At 45.5% G+C, this 11,165-nt stretch overlaps 1 protein-coding gene across 1 annotated transcript; it reads right to left on the bottom strand.

The window, feature by feature from the left end:
- Window positions 1-1,327: 1,327 nt before the first annotated feature.
- On the bottom strand, window positions 1,328-4,074 carry LOC122342357. The gene is made up of 8 exons (XM_043236137.1): window positions 3,935-4,074; window positions 3,733-3,843; window positions 3,313-3,401; window positions 3,021-3,204; window positions 2,517-2,933; window positions 2,131-2,195; window positions 1,706-1,908; window positions 1,328-1,551 (listed from the first exon to the last, which is right to left on the bottom strand). Exons 1-8 carry the CDS (start codon window positions 4,064-4,066, stop codon window positions 1,328-1,330), a joined length of 1,425 nt encoding a protein of 474 aa, XP_043092072.1. The 5' UTR covers window positions 4,067-4,074.
- Between the last annotated feature and the right edge of the window lie 7,091 nt (window positions 4,075-11,165).

Raw genomic sequence — 11,165 nt, 5'->3', positions numbered from 1 at the left:
GCCAAGGTGGAGGAGGCAGCTGGCTGGACGGTGGAGGAGGCAGCTGGCTGGACGGTGGAGGCAGAAGCAAGGTGGAGGCGGCAGCTGGCTGGACGTTGGAGGAGGCAGCTGGCTGGACGGTGGAGGCAGAAGCCATTGTGAGGCGTGCAGCTGGCTGGACGTTGGAGGAGGCAGCTGGCTGGACGGTGGAGGCAGAAGCTGGTGGAGGCGGCAGCTGGCTGGACGTTGAGAGGCAGCTGGCTGGACGGTGGAGGCAGAAGCAAGGTGGAGGCGGCAGCTGGCTGACGGTGGACGAGAAGCAGGCTGGACCAGTGGAGGAGGCAGCTGGCTGGATCGATGGAGGAGGCAGCTGGCTGGACGGTGGACGCGAGAAGCCATGGTGGAGGAGGCAGCTGGCAAAAATGGGGAGACAGAGAAGCTTGGGTCATTGGTAAGACTTGACTGAGTAATGTCATCTATTTGCATTTCCCCGCTCTCCTCGGTCCTCTTCGTCCACGCCTTCATCCACATCCTCCAACAGGTTTTTCTGTTTCCTCTGAGTCAGGATCCACTACTAGGGGCTGTCCAGTCTGACTGAGCAGGTAGTCAACACCAAGCAGCTCCCTTTAAAAAATAAAAAAATAAAAAGGACACACACATACAGGAGAGGTCAAAATTTTGAACACATTACTATTTTTTATGTTTTTGAAAGATGTTTTACATGGTCAGGTTCAGCAATGAGAATAATAAAAGCAAAGACTCAGAACAGTGAAAACCCACAAACCAAAAGTATTATGCAACCAGACAAGTGGATGACATACCAGTGTATTCAGCAGGTGGCTGGAAAGATGGCACAAAGGCCGACCGAACACCTTCAGGCTGTTGGTGTTGACACAGTGGTCATTTCCCGGCGTGACGTGAGAAGGGACGCTGGCTTGCTGGTCACTGATGCAGCTGCCCGGTCCTGATTCCACCTGTTCAGGCCTTCCAGCAGGTAGAGCTGAAAATTCAGCGCATTTGCACTGGTTCCTAGAAGAGGAAAAATCATACACATAAAAATTACAAGCCTTTCGATATGAATAACAGAACTTGAAAATAATTAAAATCTTTACATGTGAGACACCGACCTGGAATGAACCTGTTTAAGTGGCAGTGGAAGGACTCAAGGACGTTGACCCTCTGGCACAACGATACCTGGTCAGGATGACCCACGCCTTTGTGGTGGTGCTTCATCTCTGTGTACAGAGGCACACCCGGCACGTCCTGAATGCACCTGACATGCCGTTTCTGCACACGCCAGATGTGCTCCATGCGCACCTCATCTAGAAGTGGCACACCCATAAGGTCCCTACCGCTTGCACCCCCCCCAGGTCCTGCAGCAGCCTCTCCATGAGGCGTATGGTGGCCTCTTCACCTCGTGTCCTCCCCGCGGCAGTAAAGGCTCAGCTCCTTTACTGATGCTTCTGTCCACCAGGATGTCAGTAATAGCTGGCAAACCTTCCGCCATCATCTGTTTCCTCTTTGCCTGCCGCAACAGACTGAGGTCTCCAGCGTCCCACTCAAAAATGCAGGCTGACAGGCATCCCATGAAGGTGGGATAGAGGGATGGGCATCGGTGGTGCAGCCCACGCCAGCCTCCTCATAAAGTGCCAGATGTCCAGCCGTATGTGAAGGTCTGGCCACTCCCAAACCTGGTCTGCAGCTTGCTTGTCGCTCCATCACTCACGCAGCAGCCACAGTCCACATAAAGCAGCACTGGTGGTGGAATGGCAGCCTTGGCGGTAGCGCTCCATTACACCAGCCACCATTCTGCTCAGTCCTGGCCCCTCTTGCACTGACAGCACACTGGTCACTATCTGGCCAACCTCATTTCCAATGGAGGTTACCCAGAGTGCTGTCCCCGTCCATGGCCGCCAGCTTCTTTGTGATCTGAAATTTACAAATGTAACAAGACTTTTATGATGTGACAACAATGAACAATAATAACAATAATGTCTTTCTGATGGTATATATTTATATAAAGGAACACTACAGAATGGAATTTTTTTACGTTACCTTTTGTGAATCCATCTTTAAGATGTTGCCAAAGATGGATGTGATGCTGGCTTTTATATGCTCAATTCTGAGAGGATATCCCTGTCAGATACTGACAGCAGCCAACGACTGGTGGGAATGTCGATTGGCTCTGGAGGCTCCTGGCAGACCACCGATACAGGCTGGGTCGATCGACAAAAGTCAGCACACTCCCAAGATAGTGCCCAGCCGATTCAGCCATTCCTCTCCATGGTTCTCTTTCAACTGCCGGCCCAATCGAGCTGGACTGTTGCCTAGCGTCCGGTCCCGAAGCAGCCTAATGACACGGATGTCACAGGCATACCTAAAAATGTTAATTTTGGATGATTATTTGCATGTTCATTGTGGAGTCGTTTCAGTCTTCACAAAAGCCATCTTTAGACTACTTTTTACCGGCTGACTTACTTGGCGTGTCAGAATCAGCCGGAACATTTTCTGGTGCGGCAGGTCGAGCTGGTCCCGACAGTCTGGCTTGTTGACAGATAGTTTTGAGAACACACAGTACACCTGAGTGTCTCTGTCACCAGCAGGTAGTACCTGTCAATATCCAGGACCTTCCTGGCCCTTTTGTGGACACCATAACCTGTTAGGTTCTTGTTACAAGCCGGACAGTGAACCGTCACCTTCCACAGGTGGTAGGGCATCCACACCATTAGCCGATGGGTAAAGAACCGGTCAGGTGTTGGTGTCTGGTGGTAAATGAGGGCCGGGATGGGAGGCTCATACCACAGCTTCAAATCTGGCCGCAGCTTGCCAGAGTGAAATAAAGTGTTGGCAATCCACCTTTGGTCCTGCACAGGGATGGTCTTGCCTAATTCAACTGGTAGCCTGACTGAAGCTAAGTCCTCGGCAGGGGTTGGCTGGACTCTTCTAGGCTCCTCCTGATTGGATGAAAATTAGATTTTTGTGTAAATGAAGCCTGCAACTACTATACACTACAGTCAATAAATTGGTGATAATGTACTCACAGAGAATGGAGCAGGAACGTGGGTCTGCAGTAAGGATGGGCTGGGAGGTCTCGGAGAGGAAGAAGAAGAGCTTGCCGTCCTTACAGAGGATGGAAAAGGGCGAGGGGTTCTCACAGTGGCCACGGTTGAGTCCTCACAGAGGATGGAGAAGGTGAGGGGGCTGGGAGGAGAAGCACTTGGGGTCCTCACAAAGGATGGAGAAGGGCAAGGGTTCTCACAGTGGCCACGGTTAGAGTCCTCACAGAGGATGGAGAAGGTGAGGGCTGGGAGGAGAAGCACTTGGGGTCCTCACAGAGGATGGAGAAGGGCTGGGGTCTTCCGTTCTACTAAATTGGGCTTTAGTGAAGACAACTGTGACCCACTATACCGTGATTTAGTGAACTAAAAAGAGAAACAAAGTTAACATCATCATGCAACTAGGTGGTCATCCAAGATACGTTGATTATTTTTTTTATTATACAGTTTAATTGGAGTCTATTATGTACTTTGTGTGTTACTTTGTGTGTGTGTGTGTGTGTGTGTGTGTGTGTGTGTGTGTGTGTGTGTGTGCATGTCCGTGTGTGTGTGCGTGTCCGTGTGTGTTTGTGTTCACCTGGTATTTATCATGTTATTGTGTCGTCACAAGGATAGGAATACCAGTAAATTTTGTAAATCATATCAAACAAATCCAGATCATTCTAAATATAACATTAACTACAAAGAAAATATTCACCATTGATAAAGTAGAAGAGGGCCTCAGGAATGACCGTGGGGCAGGAGCCGTGTCTGAAGCCTCAGATTGTGGAGGTGCAGCAGTGGCCTGTGATAAAGTAGCAGTGGCAGGCTGGAAACAACAGCAGAAGAGCATGAGGTGTATTGAAACAGCACAACAACATTGTGATATTGAAATTTAATGTAATTTTAAAATATATGACCTTGGTGGTGTGGAATCCACAACTGCATGCCTTGGACCCACCAAAGAGGGTGGTCTGTCCATGAGCTTGCAGGGGGCATTTCTCAATCTGAAAAATGTAAATTTTACTGTTTACTGATTTGGTCTGCACCATTGTCAGATGACCCCCTTTTTTCCAGCCTTGTTGTGTTTTGTCACTTTCCTTATCTACAAAGAGATCCCAAATGTAGTTGTAAAAACCTTTTGGTGTTTAGGTTCCCGTGCTCCAGTGTCACACCTGGACGGAACACGTTCAGAGACCCAAAAGGCGGACACACCCCCTTCCCAACAGAACACAGTTCTACCAAGTTCTAATCTTTTCCATAATATAAGTGATTACTGTGAAATTGAGACCAATTTACCAATCGCACTGAGACCTTTCAAATGAAACCAAACATTCAAAAGTGAAGAACAATAGGTTCATAAGACACATGACATATAATGCCTTACTCCTAATTAACTTTAAACCAAGTATTTTGGGCAGAAGGAGGGGAAGCAGGAAGAGCAGAGGTGAAGAGGGTGTCATAAACACAACAGGGGGTGGTGGTGTTGTTTGCTCTCTTTTTGAAGTCCTTTTGTTCCTTTGGATATCCCTTCTCAGATTAGTCTTATTGCATTTACAGGTTTTGATTCACCTCCGTACAATATAATGAGATACTGGTAACTTTACCTTCTGGTAGAGGTCATACCACTTCGCTGCCGTGGTGCTGGTCTGTTGCCTCCAGAAGGCCATGCACCAGAACTTGCAAAAGCCCTCAACCTGGTCATCCACTCGACATCACCATGGCCTTGTGGGTCTTTGGCTTGGTACTCATCTAAACACAATTTGGAAGTAACTCTAAATAATGTGCATTTTTGCAAGTACTGGACAACTACACAGACAATTTCAATTTGTTTATAATGATATAATTATATATATATATATATATATATATATATATATATATATATATATATACATACATACATACATATATGTATACATATATACATACATACATATATATACATACATACATATATATATATATATATATATATATATATATATATATATATATATATATATATATATATACACACACATTCAAGGTAACTAAATAATAGCACTCATTACAGCAAATGAAAATTATTTTACTACAAATAAATAATAAATAAACCTTGTTTTTAAAGTGTTACACTTTAATTATACAGTATTTGAACATTATTATTACTAAATGCACTTACAATAGAGGTAAGATTAGTTTTTGTTTAGTTTGAATAGTTACATCCAATTATGCCAATTTACTGTTATGTTAGTTACTACATTTAGTGTGTAATAATGACATCAAAAATAAAACGCATTGTTAATTCAGTTCAAAACTGTGGTTAAACGTATGTTTCTTCATAGTAACTACACTTTTTGTAACTGCACGTTTATATATCTATGGTTAATTAATTTATTACTTTCCTTTGTCATTTAAAAATGATTATGTTTAGCACTTGCATATGTGTTTATACAAATAGTAATCAATCTGCAAACACAAAACAGGATTACTACATTCACACTATAGCAAAACGACAAATTTTGATGAACTACTGTTTTTCACCCAAAATAAATATAATTTTTTTGTTTAAATTACAGGCATATAAGAGTTTAATATGTGAGATTATAAACTATGAAACTATGCTAACAAAACACTTTTCCTACACTTCACTATAGTAAATATTGCACATGCTAAATGTTTATGTTGTTTTTTTTTCAGTCATAAAAATCTGTATAGCAAAACTTTGTTTATACAGTTGAAACCTGATCTTCCAAAGAATAATAACAATAATAAAGAGATTACTACACTTTCACTACTGTACTTTACTGACTATGTCTTCAAGCATTTTTTTACACTGCACGACAGTTTATACCGCTCGAGTAAAAAAATCATGGGAACGTATTAAGTAAGATTAAAGGCAAACAACACGACGACAAACACACGACAAAACACGTCATGGTTACTACACCACACGTCACTCAAGTCAAATCATTTAGAATTTCCCCGGGGAATTTAATGACAGTTGTAACGAACGCGAGATATAAAACGACTAAATGGAATTTAATAAGTAAGATTAAAGGCAAATTGCAATTATAGAGATGATGTTAAAACTCGCTTACGAAGTCATAGTTTTTAAATGCAAAACAAGAACGATGGACGAAAACGTAATGAATTATCAGTTCAAAAACATAGCAAACGGAGAGAAAAAACATTTAATACTTACTTTGGCCGAATTATGCAATTTTCTTCTGTCTGTCGAATTGAAATCAGGATCATGTAAAGTCAGCTAAAACTAAGCAGTTTTATTCTCGCTTGATCTCTCACTTGGAAACGCTGATTGGCGGTGCGCTGGCAACGCTGATTGGCTCGTCCATTCCGCATTCAGAGGCGATTGGCTCCCAACAATGGACAGCTCGCGCTCTGATTGGCTCCCCAACAATGGACAGCTCGCGCTCTGATTGGCTCCCCAACAATGGACAGGTGCAGCTCGCGCTCTGATTGGCTCCCCAACAATGGACAGCTCGCGCCTGATTGGCTCCCCGTCCATTCTCTAGCGCGCACGCGGTTGGCGCGTTCGTCCATTGTCAAAATGGAAAGCGAGCTCGGCGATTGGACCGCGAAACACAGAGCGATCCCTGCTCAGGTAGCGCCATCCACTTTTCTGCAGCCTGCTTTGTCCTCAATGTGAAGCCTGATCTCCATAGTCGTGAAGATGCTGGCCCTGCTGCAGGGCCAGCATCTTCTAAACAATGCTCTCATCTTATTACTCAAGATTGTTCTTAAAGAAAGCGTGAAAAGAACGCGCATTTTGAAAAGACTCAAAACTACAAAAATAGCTCTTTAAAGTGAGGATAGCCCCACATCTCTCTTAAATGCCAAAGAATAAGAACCAGTTAATTCAGCAAATGGGTTACTTCAAATTGGTTGTCTCTGAGCCCAAACGGCCCTAGCTAGGGTTACATGGTGTAGTAGTTAGCTCCTCTGGACTCTATTTTAGACCCTGTCTGAAGAATCTTTTGGCAGCAGTCAGTCAAAAACGCTTTCAGGTGCTTAGATTGGTTGCCGTCATGCGCAGGCTGTCTCTGGAGGAAGTGAGCTTAAGAGCGGACCCAAGCTTGGAGAATGGGGCATCGATACCCACTACCTCTCGCATGCTAATTAGCGCCTACCATTGGAGCTAATTTCCCTTAGCTTGCTACAGACATGTCCAAACATTGCCTTCGCATGAGGCGGCGTCTATTTTTAAGGGCTTGAATCTGTGAATTGACGCAAATGAAGTTGGTGGATTAACCTGAGATATTGTGCTTTAGTTTAAGGGTACTGAGGCTTACTACCAGAAGCTGTTTTGCCACCCAGGATCGCTTTAGCAACCATCAAGTTTTCGGTCAACTGGGCCGAGAAGCGCAAAGTAGTGCAGTCATGGGACTCCAGGCTCAGCACTGAAAAGCCCCCATCCACTTTTTCAGCCTGCTTTGTCCTCAATGTGAAGCCTGATCTCCGAAGTCGTGGCAGAGTGTTCGCCTGCATGCAGAAGAGAAAGGGCTGTGTTATTTTTTTTTTTTCTCCTCCCTCTCTGCTCCTGGACCAATGCTTCAGCCTCTTCTCACCACTGAGGCTCAGTGGCGCGTGCCGCGATCGTGATAGTGGTTAGTACTCTGCGTGTAGCCGCCCAGCAGCAACCCGGTTCGAATCCGGTCACGGCGGAAGCTTTTGCCAACAGGCAACGATCTTCTCTCCCATGTATTTTTGCCACCTCATCCGGTGCTGGTGCGAACCTTGCCAGCTTCACGGATGGCGATTGCCCTTTGACTTTAGTATTTGGTGCGATAATTGCCCTGCCACGGTCTTTGCTCTCTTTTCCGCAATTCCGTTTTTGCAGGCTTCACTCGGGCGCTTTGTGGATACATTATATACTAACAAGTAACAAGCGGCAGATTTGGAGCCGGAGCCTGGATAGCTCAGTCGGTAGAGCATCAGACTTTTAATCTGAGGGTCCAGGGTTCAAGTCCTGTTCGGGCGTGGGGCAATCCTATTGATGGCGGCCTCCATATCCCTTAGCTCGGCACACCGAGTCAGCTCGTTGTGAAAAAAAGAGTGCTTCATGAAGTCCAACTGAGTGAGTCTCAGTTCTCCTCTAGTTGGTACCGCTGTTCCTCCTGCTGCAGGGCCAGCATCTTCTAAACATTGCTTTCATCTTATTCCTCAAGATTGTTCTTAAAAAAATTTTTAAGAAGAATGCACATTTTTCAAAAAGACTCACAGCTTTTTCCAAATAACATCTTTCAAGTGAGGATAGCCCCACCACCTGTCTTAAATCCCAAATAATAAAGAACCAGTTAATTAAGTAACTGGGTTGAAGTTTCAAATTAGTCGTCACATTTTGGCATAGTGTAAGAGCATAGCTACATGTAGTACATAGGGTTACATGTTTTATCCTGCTCAGTGTGATTTGATGTATTTGAATTTTACAGGTTTCCATGTGGTCTTGGCCATTTCTTCCTCTTACGCATTTGGATCGTGTGTACATGTGACTGATCACATGACAGGAAACAGGAAAAACGGTATAAAGAGGCAGCATGGTGCAAACCAAACAGCCTTTCACTTTTTACAAATCTGCTGGCGATCACCATTTCTGGACTGTGTGTTTATTCGGACTTATCTTTGTAGATTCAAGCACTTGGAACATCGCTTGGATTGCATTATACGGCTGGAAACGCATTGCGGTGCTATGGAAACCTCTTCAGTGGGACCCCCTCTATGACGGTCTTGCACACGTAGTCGTGGCCTGGCGAGTGGTTAAGGCGATGGACTAGAAATCCACTGGGGGCTCCCAGCGCCAGTTCGGAATCCTGCCGACTACGCTTTGCGACTCAGCCCGCTGCATTGCATAAACAAGCTAGCAGGACTTTTTGAATCCAGCTTGGACTGTAGTGCGCTGTCATCTTCAGTGGTCAGTACCCTCGTTGTGTACGTAACCTTGCTTCCCTGCATCCGGGTCAACTGTCTCTGCTTTGCCCCTCAGATTCTATTTGCCACCTCACCTTCAGCTGGACATTGTGTCTGGAAGCTCGCTGTGATCTATTCTGCTTTCTTCCTGCAGTCAACGGACCTGGAGGGCAGCAGGTCGGTGTAGTCGTGGCACGAGAGGTTAAGGCGATGGACTTGGAAATCCATTGGGGTCTCGCGCGGGATTCGAAATTTGCCGATCACGAGATTCACTACCAATTGCATCTTCCACAGTCTTTGCTCTCTCTCTTCACACTTCCCTGTTTCTGGTTTAGGCTGCTAGACGCGCTTGTTGATACGAGCATCAAGTTGGTAGTCTGAAGCCGGGTAGCTCAGTCGGTAGAAACATCGTATTTTGCACCTGAGGGTCCAGGGTTCAAGTGCCTGTTTGGGCGAAGGCAGTCCCTGCTCGATGCATGCACTCCTGCACCACGGGCCAGTTAAAGATTCTAAACAATGCTCATCTTATTAATACTCAAGATTGTTCTTAAAGAAACGTGAAAGAGCGCTACATTTTGAAGGAGACTCAAAACATACAAAATAGTTCTTTGTAAAGTGAGTGATAGCCACATCTCCTCTTAAATGCCAGTTATCAAGGACCAGTTAATTCAGCGAATGGGTTACTTTCAAATTTGGTTGTCTCTGAGCCCAAACGCGTCCCTAGCTAGGTGACATGGGTGTAGTGGTTAGCCCTCTGACTCTGTTTTAGACCTCTGTCTGAAGAATCTTTTGGCAAAGCAGCCAGTCAAAAACGCTTTCAGGGGTGCTAGATTGGTTGTCCGCCATGCGGAGGCTGTCTCTGTAGGGGAAGTGTGAGCTTAAAAGAGCGGACCCAAGCTTGAGAATGCGGGCATCAGATCCTACTCACTTTCCCTCGCATGCTAAGCTTAGCGCTCTACTGTTTGAGGCTAATTCCCCTTGTTTGGCACTACAGACATCTCCAAACATTGCCTCAGAGAGCTTATCGCCTATTTTTAAGGGCTTGAATCCCCAGCAGATGAAGCAAATGGAAGTTGGTGGAATTAACCGAGATATTGTAAGCTGTTTATAGGTACTGAGGCTATTAATGGGTTGTTTTGCCACCCAGGATCGCTAGCAACCATCAAGTTTTGGTCAACTGGGCCGAAGGCAAAGTGCAGTCATGACTTCAGGCCTGTGCACTGAAAAAACCCCCATCCACTTTTCAGCCTGCTTTGTCCTCACCGTGAAGTCCTGATCTCCGTGAGTCGCGTGGCAGACTGGGCACTGCATGCAGAAGTGAGAAAGGCCAGGTTATTTTTCTCTTTCTCCTTCCCTCTCTGCCCTGGACCAATGCTTCCAGTTTCTTCTTCACCACTGAGGCTCAGTGCTGGCCGTGATCGTGATAGTGATTAGTACTCATGCTGCCAGGCCGCAGGCAACCCCGGAAGTCAACTGGATCACGCCAGGCTTTTGCCAACAGGCAACGAGCATCTTTCTCCTACGTTTTTTTGCCACCTCATCCTCGTGCTGGAAAAGTAACCTTGCCAACTACGGATGACGATTGCCCTTTGACTTAGTATATTGGTGCAGATAATTGTACCTTCCACGTGTCTTTGCTCTCTTCCGCACTCGCGTTTTTGCAGGCTTCCACTTCGGCGCTTTGTGCATGCGCTATACCAACAAGTAAATAAGCCGCAGGATCGCGCCGAGCCTGATAGCTCACGGTAGGAGCATCAGACTTTTTAACTGGAGTGTCCAGGGTTCAAGTCCTGTTCAAGCAGGCTAATCCTATTGATGGCGGCCTCCATATCCCCTAGCTTCGGCACACCGGAAGCCAGCTCGTTGGGGAAAGAGTGCCTATGAAGTCAACTGGAGTGAGTCTCAGTTCTCTCTAGGTTGGTACCGCTTGTTCCTCCTGCTGCAGGGCCAGCATCTTCTAAACATTGCTTTTATCTATTCTCAAGATTGTTCTAAAAATTTTTTTAAGAAGAATGCACATTTTTCAAAAGACTCACAGCTTCCAAATAACTCTCTTTTCAAGTGAGGATAGCCCCACACCTGTCTTAAATCCCAAATAATAAGAACCAGTTAATTAAGTAACTGTTGTTCAGCACCTGGTCGCCACATTTTTTGGCATAGTAAGAACAACAGCAGCTGGTGGATGTAGTGCACATAGGGTTACTATGTTTTAACCTGGGTCATGTGATTTGGATGTATTTT

Source organism: Puntigrus tetrazona, chromosome 4 (assembly GCF_018831695.1).
Source record: "Puntigrus tetrazona isolate hp1 chromosome 4, ASM1883169v1, whole genome shotgun sequence".
Taxonomy (NCBI): Eukaryota; Metazoa; Chordata; class Actinopteri; order Cypriniformes; family Cyprinidae; genus Puntigrus; species Puntigrus tetrazona.
Note: the sequence above shows the minus strand (reverse complement) of the source record. Positions and strands in the feature narration are given on the sequence as shown.

Coding starts and splice junctions, on each gene's coding strand:
- LOC122342357 (XM_043236137.1), bottom strand. CDS start 4,066: ATGGTGCAGACCAAATCAGTAAACAGTAAAATTTACATTTTTCAGATT. Junction 3,402..3,732: donor CCTCTTCTACTTTATCAATG/GTGAATATTTTC, acceptor TTCTCTTTTTAG/TTCACTAAATCACGGTATAG. Junction 1,909..2,130: donor CCCACCAGTCGTTGGCTGCT/GTCAGTATCTGA, acceptor TGTAAATTTCAG/ATCACAAAGAAGCTGGCGGC.